The 27,192-nt window shown below is 41.2% G+C and overlaps 1 protein-coding gene and 1 long non-coding RNA gene across 2 annotated transcripts in view; one reads left to right on the forward strand and one right to left on the reverse strand.

Moving 5' to 3' along the window:
* Window positions 1-22,424, reverse strand: part of cacng1b (calcium channel, voltage-dependent, gamma subunit 1b) — a 32,550-nt gene extending 10,126 nt beyond the window's left edge. Inside the window, exons 1-2 of the mRNA XM_057345388.1 lie at window positions 21,974-22,424; window positions 17,707-17,781 (exon numbers count right to left, since the gene is read on the reverse strand). Of these exons, the coding sequence (XP_057201371.1) occupies window positions 17,707-17,781; window positions 21,974-22,214 (316 nt within the window). The 5' untranslated portion in view covers window positions 22,215-22,424. The remainder of the gene's footprint in view (window positions 1-17,706; window positions 17,782-21,973) is intronic.
* On the forward strand, window positions 12,488-13,101 carry LOC130561209 (uncharacterized). The gene is made up of 3 exons (XR_008963798.1): window positions 12,488-12,642; window positions 12,855-12,971; window positions 13,055-13,101. It is a non-coding gene; the product is annotated as an uncharacterized LOC130561209 (long non-coding RNA).
* Window positions 22,425-27,192: the final 4,768 nt, after the last annotated feature.

Here is a 27,192-nt window from a genome sequence, read left to right on the forward strand (position 1 = left end):
CGTTCCAGGGCTGATAGTGGTGAGCTAAGCTGCCAGTACAAGAAACAATAATTTTTTTTCTTGATGCATAAGAGGATATCTATGAGAACAAATAAATTCACTTAATCGAGCAGATGAGTGGACTGTGCTGCAAACATATAAAAAGTATCTGCATTTCTTGCTTTGGTCTTCGTCAGAACGGACTTGCACCACCTGCTGGTGAAGCGGTCAGGCCAGGTAGAGCATTGGCGGAATCGGCGCTCTATTGCTTCTCCTGGGATTCCCGGATGTGAAAGTTTGAATTTCAAGTCGAATTTGAACCACTGAATTTGTGGAAGCGAATTTTTAAACCGAAATTATATGGACTGAAAATTGTCTGTCGAATATTAAAGCTTGTGTAGCTCTCTGATTCGAAAGAAAGATAGATTCTTCTACTGATGGTTCACACGCCTTTATTCATACACCCGTCTTCATCACAATGCGATTAAAATCGTTTGAAGTGTGAAATCCACCGTAAGAACTTGGTCTCCATTCAAAACCAGGAGCTAGATAACCTTTAATACGCTATTAGCCTTAGCGCAAGCTAACGGTGTGCGTTTGAGCTTGACGCAACTCCACTTGCTCTTGAAGCGCTATGAGACACACACGCTTCATATCCATTCCATAAACAGCCTTATCAAAATAAAAGTCCTTGGTTAACACACATAATGACTCAACGGTAAATGTAAACAAAAAATATATACTCAATTTCGTAAGCTTTAAATAAGATAAATAATTACAAATTAAACAAATATTCCAAACGTAACAGCTTGTATTTTATAACAAGTTGAATTTTTTTAATGAAATTTAAAAGGTGAATTTTGATTATTTAATTTTTAAATGGTGAAACTGTGTGTGAAATCTTTCCATTTAAAAAATTCACTGCTTAAATATGCAACCATGTTGAGTTGCAGAACCTTAAAATGCGAGCACTGTTAATACAATGCATCTTTTTTCAGTTAGATCTATTCAGCACGTCTTTTTGCTTCAAACACATTTGTCTCTATTTTACTTCCATACTCTTGCCTGAAGAATGAGACATCTCAAAAAACATTTAAGAATAATTAACAAATTAACTGGATTTTACATTCTACAATATTCGTCACTTTTATCATTTAATAAAACTTAACAAAATTATTTTATTTAAAATAAAATAAATCATGATAAAGAATTTTTTAATTATAAATATAAAAAACATATTTGCCTACATTTAAGATTTATTTTCAAATCTTGAATAATTTATGTGTACCATGTTTTATATATGTTCATTGTTATATTTACATAGCATTTTTTGTTTTCATGATGTAAAAAAACGAAACTTGATGCACACAAAGTACTATATAAAAACAAAACTGCTATGTAAATAGAATGGGCTGTAAATTTCATTTCATGTTGCCCTTTAAACAGAACCTATGAGATGAAGACCTGAAATGTTTTACTAATTCAACTGCCTATTCATTCCTGATAGTTATAATGCACATATTTGGCTTGCTTTCCTTTAAAGTCAACATGACATCAAAACAATGACAATTCGTATTCGTATACCTATATATATATATATATATATATTTATATGATATTATATATATATATATAGGTTTTATGAAACATTGAAGTGTTTTTTATAAATTATATATCCGTGAAGATAATAATCCTTTTTATACTTCATGTGCTTTCAAAACCTTTCATCAAAAACTAAATCTTTTCTGCATGATGCGAGGTGAGACAGTAGTTTTGATACATTTTTAGCAATTTTGTTATTTCTTCATTTTTTATGTTGCTAGCCTATAGGAGATTAATTTACTTTTATTTTATTATTTGTTTTTTATTAATTGTAGTGCCTTTAACTTATATCAGTTTAATTCTGAGGCAACATTTCAATTTTTTTCAATAATTTTTAGGCCAATATTTTATTTGATTTTGATAAACTGATGTATTTAAAGTATAAATTTTAGTAAATAACCTTGCTGTCCAATGACCCAACTACCAATAGTCCATCAATTCCCAGAGGACAAAAGCCCTGCCCTATATTTCTTTCTCATTCCAGGGACATTTCCATCAGCTATACATCACAATTCAGAAGAAAACACCATCTTGATTGAAACCCTTCCAGCCCACTAACATATTAGATAAATGGATGAAATAAGGTTAATTAGAATAGAGCAAAAATTGGTGTGGAATTGTGAAATCAGTGTCCTTGGCTGTGTACTGTACATACACATGAGAGTGAGATGATTGACAGGACTAAAAGATCTGACTCATCCCCAACTTACAACTTTAGATTTCCCTTGTCATTTGGAAGAGATAAAGACTGCAGAAAATAATGTTTAAACAATTGCACTGGGAAGACCTGGAAACAAGTCTTTCTTTTGATTAAAATCTACTCTGAAATTGCTGGGTTGTTGTCAACCCATGGCTGGGTAAAATATGGACAGAACAAACATTTGTTATACAACCCATGGTGTATAAATCTAGTTTACTGTTTAACATTTAAAACTGATAGAAAATGTGGTCCCCATGAATGTTGGAGGTCATTGTAATGTCAAAAACAATCTATTTATAAGCGCTAAATTATTTCTGGTTATTTTGGGTGTTATTATAAAACATCTCATTTCATTCACAAATTGTCATGCTTCAGCTTTGTTGACCCCATGAATGTTTGGTTGTGACCTGTCCAAAAATAAAAACCATAACAATAAAAAAGATATGTTGTCTTCCATTGCACTGAAAAACATAATAATTTACTTAATAAAATCCTCATAACAATTTGCACAAATATTATTTAAGTAAAATGCGCTGCTATAATTCAAGCACCACTTACTAACCAGAATAAAGCAAATTCTACTTATTAAATACATTTAGAATTCGTTAAAATATTAAGTATATCTTACTTAAAGTAAACAAAAAATTCAAACTTCACGGTTCACTTACTTTTATATTGAAATTTACTATTTTTTACAACATGGATGGTCAACTGAAAAGAAACTGGTGGTCTCTGGCATTAGCACAGTTACTCTGCTCTTCTGAACAATGGTAACCACTTAAAAAACCCAAACTTAAAAATAATACAAAATCTCTCCTAAATCTCACAGATAAATCAAAACGCGAACAAGTCTTTCTTTTTACTGAAAAACACTTAAAATGACAGTTAATATGGAAATTAATCTCCTAATGCAGTCAGATGTAAAGCATGCTGGGAACTACAGATCAACTGCCAATGCAGTTATATCTACAAAAATTATTTATGTAGTCTCAACACAAAATAAATAAGTAAACTTAATTTTATTGAAATGGTATCAATTAAAATTACTTGAACAATTGTTTTAAAATCTTAACAACCAAATTGAGTAGATTTAATTCCCAAGCTTTTTACATTATTTTAACTCAACTTTTAAACTTCTTGTTAAAAACAGGAACATAATTCTATTAAGTATGTTTTAATTAGGGCTGTCAACGTTAACGCGTTAACGCATGCGATCAATTTTTTCAAATTAAATATTTATCGCAATTAACGCAGCATCCGTTTGTTTTGACATCCTTTGTCTAGCGTTACATTATGTAATCACGCTCTTATTCGTGTACAGGCTTTTAAACCATTTAAGCGCGATTTGAAACAGTTGCTTTGACGCGTTCAATGAAGATAGACAGCTTCTAAACTGTGGGACGCGACAAAACGCAACGCGAGGTCCAGTCTGGTGTAAACAGTCTCTGGCTGAAGGCTGCGTCGGTGAATCTCTGTCAGACAGCGCATCCGTGTTAAGTTCTCTTTCGTGCTTGAATGGATAAAACCACACAAGATTATGTCAGAAAGCCCGTTTTGTCTAGCATTTTCTTAAGCAAGACTTCAAAGTGTAAAATAAAATCTTAAATGAATGCAAAGAGTTGTGAAAATGGGAGTGCGGTGACGGTCAGATTTGCGTACTGAGACAGCTCTTAAAGGGGCCGCGCTCTTAAACGTGCTGCTGTGACTCCTGTCACTAATGTTAATCAAAGAACAAAATAAAAGAAGAAATGAATGTGATTTTGTAGCTTTAATGAGAATTCTTCTGCATTTAATTTATAATTTAGCATTAAAGACTGTAAAGTGTCCTTCAATTTCTGTATATTTCCTACATGAGCTCTCAATTATACTGTTGAATGGCTATAATTCATGTTAAAATAATCAATTTATTAGAGACATCAGTTACAATACTAATATCAAAATGTTATCTTTCATAAAATGATGCTGTTAAAGAAATATGTTGTTTCTACATCAATTTGAAGATTAAATGTGAAATTATTAAAATGTAAATGTATATTTTAAAATATAATTGTTATGTGTGATTAATCGTGATTAATCACAGAAAAAAAGTGTGATTAATCCGATTAATTATTTTAATCGAGTGACAGCACTAATTTTAATAATTTCGTTTCATAAAATCTACTAAAGCACATAATCATTTTTTTTCCAATGTTGAACAGTAATCCAGAATAAAAGTTGGCTCATAAATAGTGGCCTCATTACATGTAAATTCTCCCTGTTGTTATAAAAGAATCATAAGTGGTGCTTCTCATTTATAAATCTCTGAAAGACTGATGCATGAGGGGCTGTTTGAACCACAGCTACATGCAACCTCTGCCCATCATCTGAATCTCTGCTTTTTCGTAGCTACCATCAGCCTGTGGATGAACCCTCCATCTCAATGACTCTGTGTACACAACATACATTAGACCTAAGATGTTTTTTTTAGCCATATATGTTTTTTTGGCGTGTGTCATCTTTTGACACGTGTTTTGTGTAAAAATGGAAAAGGACATGAGGAAAACGAGAAAAACAAGACTAGGGACCAATGGGAGTGTCACAGTACTCCCCCTCCCGGTAGGTGCGACCTCGCGCCGAGGAACACCCAGGGGGGGGGGTGGGCGTCCTGGAGACTCCCTGTCTTGTCCCCCGTGAGTCGCCACCAACATCCGACATCCACCGCGGGAATCCACCACGGTGCCGGTAGCTCGGGAGGCCTGGAGGGTGCTGGCCGCACCGGAAGCCTGGAAGGTGACGGCCGCTCAGGAGGCCTGGAGGGCGCCGATCGCACCGGAAGCCTGGAGGGTGCCGGCCGTTTGGGAGGCCTGGAGGGTGCTGGTCGCACCGGAAGCCTGGAGGTTGCCAGCCGCTCGGGAGGTCTGGAGGGCGCCGGCCACACCGGAAGCCTGGAGGGCACCGGAAACAAGATGGCCGTCCTGTCCCTATACTGCGCCCCCCAAAAAATGTTTGCCGCGAGTCCAGGGGCTCTTGGCCGTCTTCAGGACGGGGCTCTGGGTAGGCTTTAGGACGGGGTTCTGGGAAGGCTTTGGGACACTCTGCAAGGCCGGACGGGACCGGCTTGGAACACTCTGGAAGTCCGGACGGGACCGGCCCGAAACACACTGGGAGGCCGGGCGGGACCGGCCCGGAACACACTGGCAGGCCGGGCCGGACGGGACCGGCTCGGGACACTCTGGAAGGCCAGACGGGACCGGCTTGGGACACTCTGGAAGGCCGGACGGGACCGGCTCTAAACACACAGGAAGTCCGGACGGGACCGGCTCGAAACACACTGGAAGGCCGGACAGGACCAGCCTGGAACACACTGGAAGGCCGGACGGGACCGGCTCGAAGAAGAGCTGGGCAGCGGGCTCAGAGAACCCGGATTACTGCGGGACTCATCTCTGGTGGAGGACTTCGGGGTGAGGTGAGCTGGGTCGCTCAACGCTTGTTTGGACAGGATCGGATGATGATCGATCTCATCCGGGATGGTCTCGCTCACACCGAGGTGAGATCCCATTATCCACCGGATGAGATCGATAAACTCCCCAACAGGTCTGCCCCTGAACTCGGGAGCCAGACACCGATGGGAGACATCATCCAACCCCATCAAAAAACACGCATTGAGTGAGCGATCATCCCAACTCACCTCACAGCTCAGCAGTGATGTAAAGAGTACCTGAAAACCATACTTAAGTAAAAGTACAGATACCTTGCAGCGAAAACTACTCCATTACAAGTTACAAGTCACCAATTCAAAAATGACTTCAGTAAAAGTCTTAGAGTATCTGAATTTAACAGTACTTGAGTATTTTACTCGTACTGAATGTAGGCTCAAAGCAGCACTAGTCCTTGAACACTTAAGAGACATGTCAGTGAAAAACAAGAAACAGTTGATTCATGAGGAGAGCAATCACATTTATTTTCTTAAATCAAAATAAGACTGAACACCTCAAAATTGCAACAAATCATGGTGGACACCATAACACTCAAGTCTCATTTAAGCTCAAGTGATCATAATAAACCAAACTCTTTCAAAAGGTTTCTTCAATATAACGGATAAATAAAATAATGTTAAGTCCAATTAAAAAGTCAAAGCCTTTTTAAACTGGGCATGCTGGTTTTGGCCTCATCATCAGCTGCTGTCATGTCCTCATTTCACATAAACCGCCAGCGATTGACATTGATAACCCTATCCTAACCCTAATTGATAATGCACTCTTTATTGACATAAAGAAGCCATGTTAACAAGTTTTAGTAAGTAAGAGCAAAACCCACAAGATATAGTACCTTCAATGCCTTGTAAATGGCTATATTAATTCTTCTGTATCAAAAATAAACTGCCGCAAAAGAATGATGGGTACCAGGTGAAATGTAATGTGTAATTGCATTAGTCATTACAAATGTAGTGGAGTAAAGAGTACATATACTTGTTCAAAAATGTAGTCAAGTAGAGAGTAAAAGTTGCTAATATCTTTAATACTCAGTACAACTACAAAGTAGCCAAAAAGATACTTAAGTACAGTAACTAAGTACATTTACTCCAATACTTTACACCACTGCAGCTCAGTACGAGGAAGTCCTCCATATCACTTCAGAAGATGGCCATCCTGGCTGAGATGGTGTCTTAGATTGTCGTCTGGAGAGATGTTGAGCCGCAAGTAATCCACCATGTTAGCGGTCGGTTATTCTGTAACAGTCCACAGATGACGGTGACGAGGAACGGATGGTGAGTAAAAAAGGTCTATACCCTGTGGTACTGCCACATTACTGCCTGCATAGATATACTTCCATTTATTATAGAAATTCACTTTGGCTTCAGTTAGAATTCATCAGAAAACATCATTTCTATTATGATTTAGAAACAGGATGAATAATAAGATTTGTCAAATACATTTCACAATGAAAAGGGAAGCATTTACATGTAAAACTGCAATGATGATATTTGGATATTAAGGTGTAGGCACTCACTCACATTAACTGACTGTAGGAAAGTAGACCATCTACTAATAAAAGGAAATTTCCCATGAGCCTCTTGGATCAAGTAGGCACCAGCAGCAGGAAATAATTAAACTGCCTGAGAAAATCAAGGCACAGGATAAATTAATCAAAGTCATCACAATCAAATCATCAGAGAAGTAAAATGATGTATAAAGTGTATCGGCTATTTAGTGTATCTAGTTTTCCCTCTTAATTTTCTTTTCAATTCATAAATTAAAATGCAGAGCCTTTATATAAATATGTTTTGTATTCATGTATTTATAAAACCATAGTTCATTTTCAGGACTTGCCCTCATGCTACAAGATGTTGAACTGGAGAGACAGGAAGAGAAATTCAGCACAAAGCCTTTCTTTGGCTCAATTCTGAAGTTAAATTAATCCAGATTACAAAAAGTGTTTCTTCCAATGGCGTAAAATGAAAGTTTATTACATGAAATGAAACAACATGAAATGTAAATTTCATTGTAAAATGCTGAATATTACTTTCATCTAATGTTTCTGGAAATACCCCATAGGTTATACACAGAATTAAAGGTTTAAGTATTTATTTTTGTAATTTTTCTTGATATATGAAACTACTTGAATTAGTTAAAAGTAGGGATGAACCCGATACCAAGCTGATATACTCGTACTCGTACTCATACAGATACACCGATACCTCACGTGACATACCTGCAGAACTGACTGAAATTTGTGCTTTGAAAGTTTGTGAGAAGCACATAAAATTGTCTTTTTCATAATGTGTTTTGAGGCAGAGGTATTAGTTTCAGTGTGTTGTGCTTGGAAAATATAGGTACAGGCATCGATATTGGTATCGGTGTCGGAGTACCAAAAAAACATATTAATCTCTTTCTTTAAAAAATGGTATCAGAGCATCCCTGGTAACAAGACATCACAAACCAGTTCTGAGAGCTCCCCAATCCATGTCCTCACACCCGCGCCCTATGGCATGTCAAATGTGGTGCTAAATGATCATTTTTCTATTTCAGTGTCTCCCAGTGGGAGCGGCAGTTGTAGGGTATTAGTTAATACGCTTTTCTCAGTCTACATGGTGAAGGCTGTATTCTAAAGGCACAGCCCACCATACTAAATGTCTTTCTGGGAGGGAGAGAGAGAGAAAACTAGGGCACTATTATCTGGCCTCTTTTTCCAGGCAGAAGCAGAGGTTTGTGGACAGCGAGCTGAAGTGAAGAGACAGAGTGTTTCTGGATGATTTTCCTATTTCCCTTCGTGCATTGAGAAGTAATCTAAACAAAAGCGAAAGTTCAAGGGTTCAAGGACACCTTCAAAACTCGTAGCTCGCTTATCTCCAACGGCCACCATGCTGGAGGACAAGAAGACCAAGATGAAGATCACCTTCCTGGTTATTCTGGTGGGCATCTCGTCCATGTTGGTGGCGGTGGTGACGGACCACTGGGCGGTGCTGAGTCCTAGGGTGGAGCGCCTCAACACCACCTGTGAAGCGGCCCACTTCGGGCTCTGGAGGCTGTGTAAGAAGAGCATCTTCATTGTGGAGGAAGACCCTCAGGGCAAAGGCTGTGGCCCTATCAGCCTGCCAGGAGGTAAGGAAGTTCAGTTCAAGCTACCTTTAGCCATTACTAGACTTTACGCCTGGTGTAGCCCCGAGGCATAGACGTCCACAAAGAGTTTTTGGAAGAGTACCTCATTCATATTACTGTAAGTTTGTAAATGGAAATTGGGAAGTCTTGGAAGCCAAGCATACTCTCAAAGTCTTTAGTGCGGCACATGAATCAAAGTGAGCCGATGTCTCCCCACAGTAGCCTACCTAAAAAGTCACGAAGAAGATTCATTTGAAGAGTAATCTTTACAATTTGGGTTTGAATTTCATCTTTGAATGTTGTTTCAACATAGTGAGTCTTGTGTCTTTGAGTTGCTAAGTGAGGTCAATGGGCACACTGTTAATGAAAAGAACAGGCGTTGATTTGTGTTTGTGATATCAGAGGGTTGTATAAGGCTGAAATAGATAGGTTAAGGTGATTTATGAGGTTGTAGATTAAAGAAATGCGGGTGAACTGTATCTACCTGTGGGAGATGGCGAATAACTCGACTTCTTTACGGTACACTTGGGAGGAATCAGCCTCATTTCTCTCCCGTGCCCCAGGTCAGATAGATTTAGAAGATAAGAGAGCAAAAAGGTAAAAGCAATTTACTAGCAGCTTGATGAAGACCTATAGAATTTACAGACAGATCATATCTTTCAGTCTCTTGCATTCCAGACATTTGACCGTCAAATGTGTGCTGGAGAAATGCTTATATTTTTAGACTCTTAGGTCATGACCGTGACCAATGGCAGATTTTTATGACTGATGGATGAGAGGGTTAAGACACAAATCTCAGACAAATTGAGTTAATAGGTAATTGGATCCAGGCTGTCACCTGTGTGATGTAGGGTTCTGTAAGAAGCAGTATTGCGCATCCTTATCCTTATTTATCAGAGCTGTGGGGATAAATGGAGAGATCACTCACTTCCTGTCAGCCAGCATGCATGTGTTCCTGTGAACATCTGAAGAGAACCTCCCTCTTCAGCAACATTACCTCCCTCTTCAGCAACATTACCTCTGGATGAGAGATGGACAAGGAGGCCAGAGCCTTGCAGTCTTAAATTGTCTGTTGTTTAGCATTATTTTATCATTTCGAGTTTTGAAAAATAATCAGAAGGTGGTTGGTTTTTACATAAGAACCCACAATGGCACAAACACTGGTGCGGCTCTGGAAAGGTCTTTTTTTAAAGCTTTATCTCTTTTAACTCATGAAGTCTAGGTCATGTGACAATGTGTGAGTTTTATGTTGCCATGACAACATTTCCAATATTGTGGTCTGTCTGATTGCCACATCTTGCAGTGTCTGTGTTACTAAAGGTGGGTTTTCAACCTATCTATCAATTGTAGTAACGTTCTATATCACATGTAACCTGCTAAAAGAAGATGTTTTCAAACATGATGATAAGAAGTCCCTTTTCACACTGACCTAGCAGGAAGAGAGAGCCTAAGCATTCATTAGAGACTTAAACCATGAATTATTCTGTACTTTCTGTATCAGAAAAGGTTGGTGTTAATCATGCTTAAATCATCCATTTAAAATAAGATAATGCTGAATAATAATTGATTAATATTTGTCAAAACCACATAAAAATATTTATATTTGAAGTAAGGTGAAGCCACGTCACTGGTCCCTTCACAACACTGTTTGCATTTGCTCAAACCGAACCCTGCAGCTTTTACTTGAGATCATTGGAGATAAGCAGCTCAGTCAGGATGGTGGATTCCAGTCTTGGCAGACACCTACAGATACTCCAGCCACAGCGGGAGAATTCGAGTTGGAATGGGTCAGTAAACGTCTAACCCTAGAGGATCCGCAGACACCTCACTGTGCTCAACCTTTCAAAGGGACGTCCCGTGAGACCTGGTCTGGCCCAGTTCGGGCTAGCCTAGCATAGCAAACCTCATGGCCTGGGGAGTGGCTAGATTTGGAAAGCCTCTTGAACTGCATAAACGAAGTCATGAGCCAAAACATTAGCACTTAAGCCATTATGTTCCTGCGTGCTCAATGATGCTTGGCTTCAATCCCAGACCTGCGTCTCAGAGAGGGGAAGCTTTCAGTGTTGGCGAGACTCTGCAGGTTCTTCAAGGGAATCTAGCGTTTCATACTCATTCAAGACTCAAGTCTGTTAAAATGACGAGATCATCCCAGTGGAGTTCATTATGTTAAAATCGCAGTTTGGCACGGCACCAGCTGAAAATGAAACCAGAGTGTGATTCTGATATAGGAGTGCAGGATGTAATTGTGAAGGGAATAATTTACCCTCATCTTCTTATTGGGATGGGAATAACCTTACCCTCTGGTGTAGATTTCATTCACGCATGAACATGTTTTGAACTTGACGTTGGATGACAACAAATCTACGGTAGATATCTTGACCCACATTAGAATGCATTCATTGATTGGAGAAAAGCAGTTTGAACATCCTCCTTTCTTGGAAGTAAGTCATACTGCTTTGAAACAACACAAGGGTGAGGAAATCATGACAGACTCTACATTCTTGGGTGAAGCATTCATTTCATAGCCTTGTAACGTCATGGCTTTATCTCAGTTTGGCAGCCAAACTCCTGCAGAGGCACGAAGGCCCCGGAGGAAGCCTCTCCCCTTGTGTGACCCAGATATGAGCACCCTTAGCGGGTCAGCAGCGTTAAATGTGTCCTCCTCTCACATTGACCCAGAACCTGACGGTCACTCTGCATGTGGACAAAAGAGGACGGACTTGATCCACTGCTTCGTATTTAGAGTAAAAAACAACACGGTCACCCGACAGAGTTTGGAAATCTCCCTCCAAAGGCAACTGGTCCAGCATAGTGGAGTGCAATAGGGAGTTTTAATCAAGATCTAAGAAACTATTATGACAGCAATCCAGTGCTTCCATTAACAAACCTGCAAGGTCAATGCTACGCCCCAAATCGCTATTTTTGTCTCTTCGTTTTGCTCGATGGTGCCGCAGAACTCATTTTGAGCTTTAGATCCAATCACGCTGAAAAGCAGGTCTGCCTACACGGCAAACAAGATGCACGACACAGGTCTCGCCTCTGATTTGTGCCGGGTGAAGAAATGACAGATTTGTCAAGAGCGGCCCTTTTATCAGGGTCTGATTCATGATCAGTCCGTCCTTGCATATTGCTGTCAGTCTGATGAAGGACTCTGACAGGCCCACTGAAGCAAAAACAGGTGAAGAGGACACGAAAAGACATGGCTCTGGAAACATAGAGGCGCGCCAGTGAACCCACCCACAGCCAAAAGGGCCACCTAAACACAATTGAATCAAGCTTCGCATCGTGAAGTGAGGGCGGGCAATGCAAACAATGGGCTATTTTTGTCAAAACAACTGACCGTGACCCAACACGCGTATTAGTCCATACATGGCAGTTAAAGGCTCTCCAAGGCCGTTCGTGAGATGAACTCATCCAAAACAGCTTGCGCTAAGGGCTTGTGATGGGAATAGTAAATCACGGTCTAAAGCAGCACAGCTCCGATGCATCCCATTCCCTAGCTGCTGTCAGTCTGCCTTTTACTAACAAAGCTAAGACCAGCCTGTTGCTAGGTAACCCTTACATACTGTAGGTCTACCACCACCCCCCACCCCGGTGGAGATTCTGGGTCCAGTGTAACAAACAGCTCCTCTGTTTCTCCCGGTGCGGAAGACGGCGTGCTTGCTTTATGAGTTTAATCTAAAGAAGAGGTGTCTACAGTGTGAACTATTGCATAACTTTCCATTCGGTCTGGCAGATACAGGACAAAGGTCTCAGACGGGTGGTCGTTTTGTAACGTTGTGGGTGTGTAACCTGAGGAAAGGTTTAATTGAAGATGTTGCAATGCACGACACGAAGTGTAATTTTGTTGTGTTAGTGGAGGCGGAATAGATGAACAAATTTCACAGGCTAATTTGTCTCACTCGCCAAAAAACATGCACACAATTTGCACACATATATACTTTATAACAGGGTTTTGTTGTTAATAACAGCAAATAACAGAAATGTAATCACAGGTTTATGCCCTCGGCGCGTAATTCAGAATTCACGATCCATCTCATGGACGCACACGAATGCTTGGCTTGTTGTCGAGTGCCCACGGTCTCTGGAGGAAATGTCAAGCGGGCTCATTGGTAGTTCAGATGCATCGTATCGACAGAATACGTCGGCACCTGCAACCCTCAGCTACAATCAATGTTTTCATCTCTTTTTACAGTGAAGAACTGCTCCTACTTCAAACACTTCACATCAGGGGAGGAGGCCGAAGTTTTTGAAGTAAAGACTCAGAAAGGTAAGGTTTACTCCCTTGATATCTTGGGAGGAGGGTGCAAAGGGTTTCACTTTAGACCGAGCAGAGATTAGAGGAACTGGGCAGAAAAATATGCTCCGAGATCTGTTTGGAGGAGTAATATGTTCTTGTAGATATTTGAATCAAGAAAAAGGATTTGGACGCACATAAAACCCTCAGATATTTGTAATAATTCTGTAATGAACAATTTAAAAATGAGGTCAATTAAAATGGGTAATACATCCCAGAGGAAAATGTTAGAGGCTCTTTCAGGAGATTTTCTGTTTTTCCATTTAAGTTTCGACTCAGATGTTTCTCCTAAAATTGCTTGGAAAAATTATGAGATATAATTGAGATCTTATCGAGTTTTGAATGCAGACTTGGCAATTCTGAGCTCCGTTTGTGACGTAGTTGAGATCTCTTCAGAAAGGAGAAATATCTGAAATGAAAGAAGACTTACATTTGCGCTTCAATTAGTCTTATTTACATCTAGTAGAAATAGTTGAGATATTCATGAAATCTCACCTGTTTTTTTAGGACAGTTCAAAAAACATATAACCATATAAGTCAATAAAACAATAAAGTTAATAAAAACAAAGGAATAGATGTTGTTGGCATGTTCAGTATTATCTTNGAAGCCCCCCCTTTAATGAGCACCTCCAGGTGCTCACCAAGGGGTAGACGGACGAGACAAGGCAGACTGAGACAAGACAAAAACCAGACAAACATGGTGAACAGACAAGGGGCAGACAGACAACAAGACAAGGGATGGGTGGACTTAACAAAAATAACAAACAGGGAGGGGGGGGGGGCAAAACAGGCTCATGGAGGCAGTCCAAAGGGGGGGGAACAGTCCCAGTCCCCGGCTGCGCTCGAGGGCGCGAGTCGCGGAGTCCGGGGGGGACAGTCTTTGGCCCTGGGAGGTGCTCCCAGGGACCGGCTGGACAGGGCTTGACGCCGGCTGGAAGGCCGGCTGGACAGGGCTTGACGCCGGCTGGAAGGCCGGCTGGACAGGGCTTGACGCCGGCTGGAAGGCCGGCTGGACAGGGCTTGACGCCGGCTGGAAGGCCGGCTGGACAGGGCTTGACGCCGGCTGGAAGGCCGGCTGGACAGGGCTTGACGCCGGCTGGAAGGCCGGCTGGACAGGGCTTGACGCCGGCTGGAAGGCCGGCTGGACAGGGCTTGACGCCGGCTGGAAGGCCGGCTGGACAGGGCTTGACGCCGGCTGGAAGGCCGGCTGGACAGGGCTTGACGCCGGCTGGAAGGCCGGCTGGACAGGGCTTGACGCCGGCTGGAAGGCCGGCTGGACAGGGCTTGACGCCGGCTGGAGACCGGCTGGAGAGGCCGGCTGGCTGCACCGGACTGGACACCGGACTGGGCACGGACTGGCACCGGACTGGACACGGACTGGAGAACCGGACTGGACACCGAGACTGGAACCCGGACTGGATCACCGGACTGGACGCCGGCTGGATCATGTCATGGCTCTGCTTCGTTTAGTCATGTTTTTCTTGGTCCTGTAGCAGAGTCATGACAAAGCCTTTTGTTATGTGTGGAGAGAAATATATTATTGTCCTTTTGACAATAATATACGTTCTCTCCAGTGTCTCGTCTCTGTTCCCGCCATCTCGTTTCCTCGTTAACTTTCCCTGAGTGTTTTATTACCCACACCTGCCCTGTGTCGTTATCCCTCGTTTGTCTTGCCTTTAAATACCCTCTTGTTTCTTTGTCTTGTGTTCATGGAATAAATTGTTTGTACCGTGTACCCTGTAATTGTGTAAGTGAAGTCTCAGTGTCTACCCATGTTTCCCGTTCCTTGCCTTGTCCGTGGATTGTTCGTGTTGTGAGTTACCCTGCCCCTGCCTTTGTTACCCTGCTGTGTTTTTTGTAAGACGTTGTGTCGTGCTTTTTAGTTAGGTTATTTGCTGTTCTTGTTTTATGTTTTGCCCCAACGTGGGAAGTCTTCGTTTTCTTTATATCTCTTAGTTTCGTTTTCCCCCATTGAGGGTGTTTGTTTTGTGTTTTATTAGTTATTAAAGTCTTGTTGAGTTAACCCCTTCACTGCCTGCCTGCATTTGGGTTCTTCCTGCCACAGTACGTGACACAGATACCATTGCATGTGTCATTCAAATAGCTTCATGCAATTAGCTTATTTTATTCAAACACAGTATGATTCAGTAATTCACTGTAACATATACAATTTTCTCATCCTCGAAACTCAAACCATTATTTGATGACTTAAGATCATGCTTATCAAAAGCGAGATTTTATGTTTGTATTTGGCGAGCTACAGAAATTATCTTTTGCGTGCATATGATACGCATGTGTTTTGCGTGCACTTTTTATGTACATACCGACTTAACCCACACCATCTTAACCAAGCGGGTAGTCATATGCACGTAAAAAGTAATGAATGCGTATAAATAGCAAGCCAAATACAAACATAAACTCTTACTATAGATAGGCAGTACTAGATCGGGTAGGATATTTAAATAATTAAATTAATATTATAAATGTATGAATAGTCCACTGATTCCAGGCCACCTGGAATTGTCCCCGTGCTCCATGTCCGTTCCAGGGCTGATAGTGGTGAGCTAAGCTGCCAGTACAAGAAACAATAATTTTTTTTCTTGATGCATAAGAGGATATCTATGAGAACAAATAAATTCACTTAATCGAGCAGATGAGTGGACTGTGCTGCAAACATATAAAAAGTATCTGCATTTCTTGCTTTGGTCTTCGTCAGAACGGACTTGCACCACCTGCTGGTGAAGCGGTCAGGCCAGGTAGAGCATTGGCGGAATCGGCGCTCTATTGCTTCTCCTGGGATTCCCGGATGTGAAAGTTTGAATTTCAAGTCGAATTTGAACCACTGAATTTGTGGAAGCGAATTTTTAAACCGAAATTATATGGACTGAAAATTGTCTGTCGAATATTAAAGCTTGTGTAGCTCTCTGATTCGAAAGAAAGATAGATTCTTCTACTGATGGTTCACACGCCTTTATTCATACACCCGTCTTCATCACAATGCGATTAAAATCGTTTGAAGTGTGAAATCCACCGTAAGAACTTGGTCTCCATTCAAAACCAGGAGCTAGATAACCTTTAATACGCTATTAGCCTTAGCGCAAGCTAACGGTGTGCGTTTGAGCTTGACGCAACTCCACTTGCTCTTGAAGCGCTATGAGACACACACGCTTCATATCCATTCCATAAACAGCCTTATCAAAATAAAAGTCCTTGGTTAACACACATAATGACTCAACGGTAAATGTAAACAAAAAATATATACTCAATTTCGTAAGCTTTAAATAAGATAAATAATTACAAATTAAACAAATATTCCAAACGTAACAGCTTGTATTTTATAACAAGTTGAATTTTTTTAATGAAATTTAAAAGGTGAATTTTGATTATTTAATTTTTAAATGGTGAAACTGTGTGTGAAATCTTTCCATTTAAAAAATTCACTGCTTAAATATGCAACCATGTTGAGTTGCAGAACCTTAAAATGCGAGCACTGTTAATACAATGCATCTTTTTTCAGTTAGATCTATTCAGCACGTCTTTTTGCTTCAAACACATTTGTCTCTATTTTACTTCCATACTCTTGCCTGAAGAATGAGACATCTCAAAAAACATTTAAGAATAATTAACAAATTAACTGGATTTTACATTCTACAATATTCGTCACTTTTATCATTTAATAAAACTTAACAAAATTATTTTATTTAAAATAAAATAAATCATGATAAAGAATTTTTTAATTATAAATATAAAAAACATATTTGCCTACATTTAAGATTTATTTTCAAATCTTGAATAATTTATGTGTACCATGTTTTATATATGTTCATTGTTATATTTACATAGCATTTTTTGTTTTCATGATGTAAAAAAACGAAACTTGATGCACACAAAGTACTATATAAAAACAAAACTGCTATGTAAAGATAATACTGAACATGCCAACAACATCTATTCCTTTGTTTTTATTAACTTTATTGTTTTATTGACTTATATGGTTATATGTTTTTTGAACTGTCCTAAAAAAACAGGTGAGATTTCATGAATATCTCAACTATTTCTACTAGATGTAAATAAGACTAATTGAAGCGCAAATGTAAGTCTTCTTTCATTTCAGATATTTCTCCTTTCTGAAGAGATCTCAACTACGTCACAAACGGAGCTCAGAATTGCCAAGTCTGCATTCAAAACTCGATAAGATCTCAATTATATCTCATAATTTTTCCAAGCAATTTTAGGAGAAACATCTGAGTCGAAACTTAAATGGAAAAACAGAAAATCTCCTGAAAGAGCCTCTAACATTTTCCTCTGGGATGTATTACCCATTTTAATTGACCTCATTTTTAAATTGTTCATTACAGAATTATTACAAATATCTGAGGGTTTTATGTGCGTCCAAATCCTTTTTCTTGATTCAAATATCTACAAGAACATATTACTCCTCCAAACAGATCTCGGAGCATATTTTTCTGCCCAGTTCCTCTAATCTCTGCTCGGTCTAAAGTGAAACCCTTTGCACCCTCCTCCCAAGATATCAAGGGAGTAAACCTTACCTTTCTGAGTCTTTACTTCAAAAACTTCGGCCTCCTCCCCTGATGTGAAGTGTTTGAAGTAGGAGCAGTTCTTCACTGTAAAAAGAGATGAAAACATTGATTGTAGCTGAGGGTTGCAGGTGCCGACGTATTCTGTCGATACGATGCATCTGAACTACCAATGAGCCCGCTTGACATTTCCTCCAGAGACCGTGGGCACTCGACAACAAGCCAAGCATTCGTGTGCGTCCATGAGATGGATCGTGAATTCTGAATTACGCGCCGAGGGCATAAACCTGTGATTACATTTCTGTTATTTGCTGTTATTAACAACAAAACCCTGTTATAAAGTATATATGTGTGCAAATTGTGTGCATGTTTTTTGGCGAGTGAGACAAATTAGCCTGTGAAATTTGTTCATCTATTCCGCCTCCACTAACACAACAAAATTACACTTCGTGTCGTGCATTGCAACATCTTCAATTAAACCTTTCCTCAGGTTACACACCCACAACGTTACAAAACGACCACCCGTCTGAGACCTTTGTCCTGTATCTGCCAGACCGAATGGAAAGTTATGCAATAGTTCACACTGTAGACACCTCTTCTTTAGATTAAACTCATAAAGCAAGCACGCCGTCTTCCGCACCGGGAGAAACAGAGGAGCTGTTTGTTACACTGGACCCAGAATCTCCACCGGGGTGGGGGGTGGTGGTAGACCTACAGTATGTAAGGGTTACCTAGCAACAGGCTGGTCTTAGCTTTGTTAGTAAAAGGCAGACTGACAGCAGCTAGGGAATGGGATGCATCGGAGCTGTGCTGCTTTAGACCGTGATTTACTATTCCCATCACAAGCCCTTAGCGCAAGCTGTTTTGGATGAGTTCATCTCACGAACGGCCTTGGAGAGCCTTTAACTGCCATGTATGGACTAATACGCGTGTTGGGTCACGGTCAGTTGTTTTGACAAAAATAGCCCATTGTTTGCATTGCCCGCCCTCACTTCACGATGCGAAGCTTGATTCAATTGTGTTTAGGTGGCCCTTTTGGCTGTGGGTGGGTTCACTGGCGCGCCTCTATGTTTCCAGAGCCATGTCTTTTCGTGTCCTCTTCACCTGTTTTTGCTTCAGTGGGCCTGTCAGAGTCCTTCATCAGACTGACAGCAATATGCAAGGACGGACTGATCATGAATCAGACCCTGATAAAAGGGCCGCTCTTGACAAATCTGTCATTTCTTCACCCGGCACAAATCAGAGGCGAGACCTGTGTCGTGCATCTTGTTTGCCGTGTAGGCAGACCTGCTTTTCAGCGTGATTGGATCTAAAGCTCAAAATGAGTTCTGCGGCACCATCGAGCAAAACGAAGAGACAAAAATAGCGATTTGGGGCGTAGCATTGACCTTGCAGGTTTGTTAATGGAAGCACTGGATTGCTGTCATAATAGTTTCTTAGATCTTGATTAAAACTCCCTATTGCACTCCACTATGCTGGACCAGTTGCCTTTGGAGGGAGATTTCCAAACTCTGTCGGGTGACCGTGTTGTTTTTTACTCTAAATACGAAGCAGTGGATCAAGTCCGTCCTCTTTTGTCCACATGCAGAGTGACCGTCAGGTTCTGGGTCAATGTGAGAGGAGGACACATTTAACGCTGCTGACCCGCTAAGGGTGCTCATATCTGGGTCACACAAGGGGAGAGGCTTCCTCCGGGGCCTTCGTGCCTCTGCAGGAGTTTGGCTGCCAAACTGAGATAAAGCCATGACGTTACAAGGCTATGAAATGAATGCTTCACCCAAGAATGTAGAGTCTGTCATGATTTCCTCACCCTTGTGTTGTTTCAAAGCAGTATGACTTACTTCCAAGAAAGGAGGATGTTCAAACTGCTTTTCTCCAATCAATGAATGCATTCTAATGTGGGTCAAGATATCTACCGTAGATTTGTTGTCATCCAACGTCAAGTTCAAAACATGTTCATGCGTGAATGAAATCTACACCAGAGGGTAAGGTTATTCCCATCCCAATAAGAAGATGAGGGTAAATTATTCCCTTCACAATTACATCCTGCACTCCTATATCAGAATCACACTCTGGTTTCATTTTCAGCTGGTGCCGTGCCAAACTGCGATTTTAACATAATGAACTCCACTGGGATGATCTCGTCATTTTAACAGACTTGAGTCTTGAATGAGTATGAAACGCTAGATTCCCTTGAAGAACCTGCAGAGTCTCGCCAACACTGAAAGCTTCCCCTCTCTGAGACGCAGGTCTGGGATTGAAGCCAAGCATCATTGAGCACGCAGGAACATAATGGCTTAAGTGCTAATGTTTTGGCTCATGACTTCGTTTATGCAGTTCAAGAGGCTTTCCAAATCTAGCCACTCCCCAGGCCATGAGGTTTGCTATGCTAGGCTAGCCCGAACTGGGCCAGACCAGGTCTCACGGGACGTCCCTTTGAAAGGTTGAGCACAGTGAGGTGTCTGCGGATCCTCTAGGGTTAGACGTTTACTGACCCATTCCAACTCGAATTCTCCCGCTGTGGCTGGAGTATCTGTAGGTGTCTGCCAAGACTGGAATCCACCATCCTGACTGAGCTGCTTATCTCCAATGATCTCAAGTAAAAGCTGCAGGGTTCGGTTTGAGCAAATGCAAACAGTGTTGTGAAGGGACCAGTGACGTGGCTTCACCTTACTTCAAATATAAATATTTTTATGTGGTTTTGACAAATATTAATCAATTATTATTCAGCATTATCTTATTTTAAATGGATGATTTAAGCATGATTAACACCAACCTTTTCTGATACAGAAAGTACAGAATAATTCATGGTTTAAGTCTCTAATGAATGCTTAGGCTCTCTCTTCCTGCTAGGTCAGTGTGAAAAGGGACTTCTTATCATCATGTTTGAAAACATCTTCTTTTAGCAGGTTACATGTGATATAGAACGTTACTACAATTGATAGATAGGTTGAAAACCCACCTTTAGTAACACAGACACTGCAAGATGTGGCAATCAGACAGACCACAATATTGGAAATGTTGTCATGGCAACATAAAACTCACACATTGTCACATGACCTAGACTTCATGAGTTAAAAGAGATAAAGCTTTAAAAAAAGACCTTTCCAGAGCCGCACCAGTGTTTGTGCCATTGTGGGTTCTTATGTAAAAACCAACCACCTTCTGATTATTTTTCAAAACTCGAAATGATAAAATAATGCTAAACAACAGACAATTTAAGACTGCAAGGCTCTGGCCTCCTTGTCCATCTCTCATCCAGAGGTAATGTTGCTGAAGAGGGAGGTAATGTTGCTGAAGAGGGAGGTTCTCTTCAGATGTTCACAGGAACACATGCATGCTGGCTGACAGGAAGTGAGTGATCTCTCCATTTATCCCCACAGCTCTGATAAATAAGGATAAGGATGCGCAATACTGCTTCTTACAGAACCCTACATCACACAGGTGACAGCCTGGATCCAATTACCTATTAACTCAATTTGTCTGAGATTTGTGTCTTAACCCTCTCATCCATCAGTCATAAAAATCTGCCATTGGTCACGGTCATGACCTAAGAGTCTAAAAATATAAGCATTTCTCCAGCACACATTTGACGGTCAAATGTCTGGAATGCAAGAGACTGAAAGATATGATCTGTCTGTAAATTCTATAGGTCTTCATCAAGCTGCTAGTAAATTGCTTTTACCTTTTTGCTCTCTTATCTTCTAAATCTATCTGACCTGGGGCACGGGAGAGAAATGAGGCTGATTCCTCCCAAGTGTACCGTAAAGAAGTCGAGTTATTCGCCATCTCCCACAGGTAGATACAGTTCACCCGCATTTCTTTAATCTACAACCTCATAAATCACCTTAACCTATCTATTTCAGCCTTATACAACCCTCTGATATCACAAACACAAATCAACGCCTGTTCTTTTCATTAACAGTGTGCCCATTGACCTCACTTAGCAACTCAAAGACACAAGACTCACTATGTTGAAACAACATTCAAAGATGAAATTCAAACCCAAATTGTAAAGATTACTCTTCAAATGAATCTTCTTCGTGACTTTTTAGGTAGGCTACTGTGGGGAGACATCGGCTCACTTTGATTCATGTGCCGCACTAAAGACTTTGAGAGTATGCTTGGCTTCCAAGACTTCCCAATTTCCATTTACAAACTTACAGTAATATGAATGAGGTACTCTTCCAAAAACTCTTTGTGGACGTCTATGCCTCGGGGCTACACCAGGCGTAAAGTCTAGTAATGGCTAAAGGTAGCTTGAACTGAACTTCCTTACCTCCTGGCAGGCTGATAGGGCCACAGCCTTTGCCCTGAGGGTCTTCCTCCACAATGAAGATGCTCTTCTTACACAGCCTCCAGAGCCCGAAGTGGGCCGCTTCACAGGTGGTGTTGAGGCGCTCCACCCTAGGACTCAGCACCGCCCAGTGGTCCGTCACCACCGCCACCAACATGGACGAGATGCCCACCAGAATAACCAGGAAGGTGATCTTCATCTTGGTCTTCTTGTCCTCCAGCATGGTGGCCGTTGGAGATAAGCGAGCTACGAGTTTTGAAGGTGTCCTTGAACCCTTGAACTTTCGCTTTTGTTTAGATTACTTCTCAATGCACGAAGGGAAATAGGAAAATCATCCAGAAACACTCTGTCTCTTCACTTCAGCTCGCTGTCCACAAACCTCTGCTTCTGCCTGGAAAAAGAGGCCAGATAATAGTGCCCTAGTTTTCTCTCTCTCTCCCTCCCAGAAAGACATTTAGTATGGTGGGCTGTGCCTTTAGAATACAGCCTTCACCATGTAGACTGAGAAAAGCGTATTAACTAATACCCTACAACTGCCGCTCCCACTGGGAGACACTGAAATAGAAAAATGATCATTTAGCACCACATTTGACATGCCATAGGGCGCGGGTGTGAGGACATGGATTGGGGAGCTCTCAGAACTGGTTTGTGATGTCTTGTTACCAGGGATGCTCTGATACCATTTTTTAAAGAAAGAGATTAATATGTTTTTTTGGTACTCCGACACCGATACCAATATCGATGCCTGTACCTATATTTTCCAAGCACAACACACTGAAACTAATACCTCTGCCTCAAAACACATTATGAAAAAGACAATTTTATGTGCTTCTCACAAACTTTCAAAGCACAAATTTCAGTCAGTTCTGCAGGTATGTCACGTGAGGTATCGGTGTATCTGTATGAGTACGAGTACGAGTATATCAGCTTGGTATCGGGTTCATCCCTACTTTTAACTAATTCAAGTAGTTTCATATATCAAGAAAAATTACAAAAATAAATACTTAAACCTTTAATTCTGTGTATAACCTATGGGGTATTTCCAGAAACATTAGATGAAAGTAATATTCAGCATTTTACAATGAAATTTACATTTCATGTTGTTTCATTTCATGTAATAAACTTTCATTTTACGCCATTGGAAGAAACACTTTTTGTAATCTGGATTAATTTAACTTCAGAATTGAGCCAAAGAAAGGCTTTGTGCTGAATTTCTCTTCCTGTCTCTCCAGTTCAACATCTTGTAGCATGAGGGCAAGTCCTGAAAATGAACTATGGTTTTATAAATACATGAATACAAAACATATTTATATAAAGGCTCTGCATTTTAATTTATGAATTGAAAAGAAAATTAAGAGGGAAAACTAGATACACTAAATAGCCGATACACTTTATACATCATTTTACTTCTCTGATGATTTGATTGTGATGACTTTGATTAATTTATCCTGTGCCTTGATTTTCTCAGGCAGTTTAATTATTTCCTGCTGCTGGTGCCTACTTGATCCAAGAGGCTCATGGGAAATTTCCTTTTATTAGTAGATGGTCTACTTTCCTACAGTCAGTTAATGTGAGTGAGTGCCTACACCTTAATATCCAAATATCATCATTGCAGTTTTACATGTAAATGCTTCCCTTTTCATTGTGAAATGTATTTGACAAATCTTATTATTCATCCTGTTTCTAAATCATAATAGAAATGATGTTTTCTGATGAATTCTAACTGAAGCCAAAGTGAATTTCTATAATAAATGGAAGTATATCTATGCAGGCAGTAATGTGGCAGTACCACAGGGTATAGACCTTTTTTACTCACCATCCGTTCCTCGTCACCGTCATCTGTGGACTGTTACAGAATAACCGACCGCTAACATGGTGGATTACTTGCGGCTCAACATCTCTCCAGACGACAATCTAAGACACCATCTCAGCCAGGATGGCCATCTTCTGAAGTGATATGGAGGACTTCCTCGTACTGAGCTGCAGTGGTGTAAAGTATTGGAGTAAATGTACTTAGTTACTGTACTTAAGTATCTTTTTGGCTACTTTGTAGTTGTACTGAGTATTAAAGATATTAGCAACTTTTACTCTCTACTTGACTACATTTTTGAACAAGTATATGTACTCTTTACTCCACTACATTTGTAATGACTAATGCAATTACACATTACATTTCACCTGGTACCCATCATTCTTTTGCGGCAGTTTATTTTTGATACAGAAGAATTAATATAGCCATTTACAAGGCATTGAAGGTACTATATCTTGTGGGTTTTGCTCTTACTTACTAAAACTTGTTAACATGGCTTCTTTATGTCAATAAAGAGTGCATTATCAATTAGGGTTAGGATAGGGTTATCAATGTCAATCGCTGGCGGTTTATGTGAAATGAGGACATGACAGCAGCTGATGATGAGGCCAAAACCAGCATGCCCAGTTTAAAAAGGCTTTGACTTTTTAATTGGACTTAACATTATTTTATTTATCCGTTATATTGAAGAAACCTTTTGAAAGAGTTTGGTTTATTATGATCACTTGAGCTTAAATGAGACTTGAGTGTTATGGTGTCCACCATGATTTGTTGCAATTTTGAGGTGTTCAGTCTTATTTTGATTTAAGAAAATAAATGTGATTGCTCTCCTCATGAATCAACTGTTTCTTGTTTTTCACTGACATGTCTCTTAAGTGTTCAAGGACTAGTGCTGCTTTGAGCCTACATTCAGTACGAGTAAAATACTCAAGTACTGTTAAATTCAGATACTCTAAGACTTTTACTGAAGTCATTTTTGAATTGGTGACTTGTAACTTGTAATGGAGTAGTTTTCGCTGCAAGGTATCTGTACTTTTACTTAAGTATGGTTTTCAGGTACTCTTTACATCACTGCTGAGCTGTGAGGTGAGTTGGGATGATCGCTCACTCAATGCGTGTTTTTTGATGGGGTTGGATGATGTCTCCCATCGGTGTCTGGCTCCCGAGTTCAGGGGCAGACCTGTTGGGGAGTTTATCGATCTCATCCGGTGGATAATGGGATCTCACCTCGGTGTGAGCGAGACCATCCCGGATGAGATCGATCATCATCCGATCCTGTCCAAACAAGCGTTGAGCGACCCAGCTCACCTCACCCCGAAGTCCTCCACCAGAGATGAGTCCCGCAGTAATCCGGGTTCTCTGAGCCCGCTGCCCAGCTCTTCTTCGAGCCGGTCCCGTCCGGCCTTCCAGTGTGTTCCAGGCTGGTCCTGTCCGGCCTTCCAGTGTGTTTCGAGCCGGTCCCGTCCGGACTTCCTGTGTGTTTAGAGCCGGTCCCGTCCGGCCTTCCAGAGTGTCCCAAGCCGGTCCCGTCTGGCCTTCCAGAGTGTCCCGAGCCGGTCCCGTCCGGCCCGGCCTGCCAGTGTGTTCCGGGCCGGTCCCGCCCGGCCTCCCAGTGTGTTTCGGGCCGGTCCCGTCCGGACTTCCAGAGTGTTCCAAGCCGGTCCCGTCCGGCCTTGCAGAGTGTCCCAAAGCCTTCCCAGAACCCCGTCCTAAAGCCTACCCAGAGCCCCGTCCTGAAGACGGCCAAGAGCCCCTGGACTCGCGGCAAACATTTTTTGGGGGGCGCAGTATAGGGACAGGACGGCCATCTTGTTTCCGGTGCCCTCCAGGCTTCCGGTGTGGCCGGCGCCCTCCAGACCTCCCGAGCGGCTGGCAACCTCCAGGCTTCCGGTGCGACCAGCACCCTCCAGGCCTCCCAAACGGCCGGCACCCTCCAGGCTTCCGGTGCGATCGGCGCCCTCCAGGCCTCCTGAGCGGCCGTCACCTTCCAGGCTTCCGGTGCGGCCAGCACCCTCCAGGCCTCCCGAGCTACCGGCACCGTGGTGGATTCCCGCGGTGGATGTCGGATGTTGGTGGCGACTCACGGGGGACAAGACAGGGAGTCTCCAGGACGCCCACCCCCCCCCCTGGGTGTTCCTCGGCGCGAGGTCGCACCTACCGGGAGGGGGAGTACTGTGACACTCCCATTGGTCCCTAGTCTTGTTTTTCTCGTTTTCCTCATGTCCTTTTCCATTTTTACACAAAACACGTGTCAAAAGATGACACACGCCAAAAAAACATATATGGCTAAAAAAAACATCTTAGGTCTAATGTATGTTGTGTACACAGAGTCATTGAGATGGAGGGTTCATCCACAGGCTGATGGTAGCTACGAAAAAGCAGAGATTCAGATGATGGGCAGAGGTTGCATGTAGCTGTGGTTCAAACAGCCCCTCATGCATCAGTCTTTCAGAGATTTATAAATGAGAAGCACCACTTATGATTCTTTTATAACAACAGGGAGAATTTACATGTAATGAGGCCACTATTTATGAGCCAACTTTTATTCTGGATTACTGTTCAACATTGGAAAAAAAATGATTATGTGCTTTAGTAGATTTTATGAAACGAAATTATTAAAATTAGTGCTGTCACTCGATTAAAATAATTAATCGGATTAATCACACTTTTTTTCTGTGATTAATCACGATTAATCACACATAACAATTATATTTTAAAATATACATTTACATTTTAATAATTTCACATTTAATCTTCAAATTGATGTAGAAACAACATATTTCTTTAACAGCATCATTTTATGAAAGATAACATTTTGATATTAGTATTGTAACTGATGTCTCTAATAAATTGATTATTTTAACATGAATTATAGCCATTCAACAGTATAATTGAGAGCTCATGTAGGAAATATACAGAAATTGAAGGACACTTTACAGTCTTTAATGCTAAATTATAAATTAAATGCAGAAGAATTCTCATTAAAGCTACAAAATCACATTAATTTCTTCTTTTATTTTGTTCTTTGATTAACATTAGTGACAGGAGTCAGAGCAGCACGTTTAAGAACGCGGCCCCTTTAAGAGCTGTCTCAGTACGCAGATCTGACCGTCACCGCACTCCCATTTTCACAACTCTTTGCATTCATTTAAGATTTTATTTTACACTTTGAAGTCTTGCTTAAGAAAATGCTAGACAAAACGGGCTTTCTGACATAATCTTGTGTGGTTTTATCCATTCAAGCACGAAAGAGAACTTAACACGGATGCGCTGTCTGACAGAGATTCACCGACGCAGCCTTCAGCCAGAGACTGTTTACACCAGACTGGACCTCGCGTTGCGTTTTGTCGCGTCCCACAGTTTAGAAGCTGTCTATCTTCATTGAACGCGT

This window comes from Triplophysa rosa, linkage group LG11 (assembly GCF_024868665.1).
Source record: "Triplophysa rosa linkage group LG11, Trosa_1v2, whole genome shotgun sequence".
NCBI lineage: Eukaryota > Metazoa > Chordata > Actinopteri > Cypriniformes > Nemacheilidae > Triplophysa > Triplophysa rosa.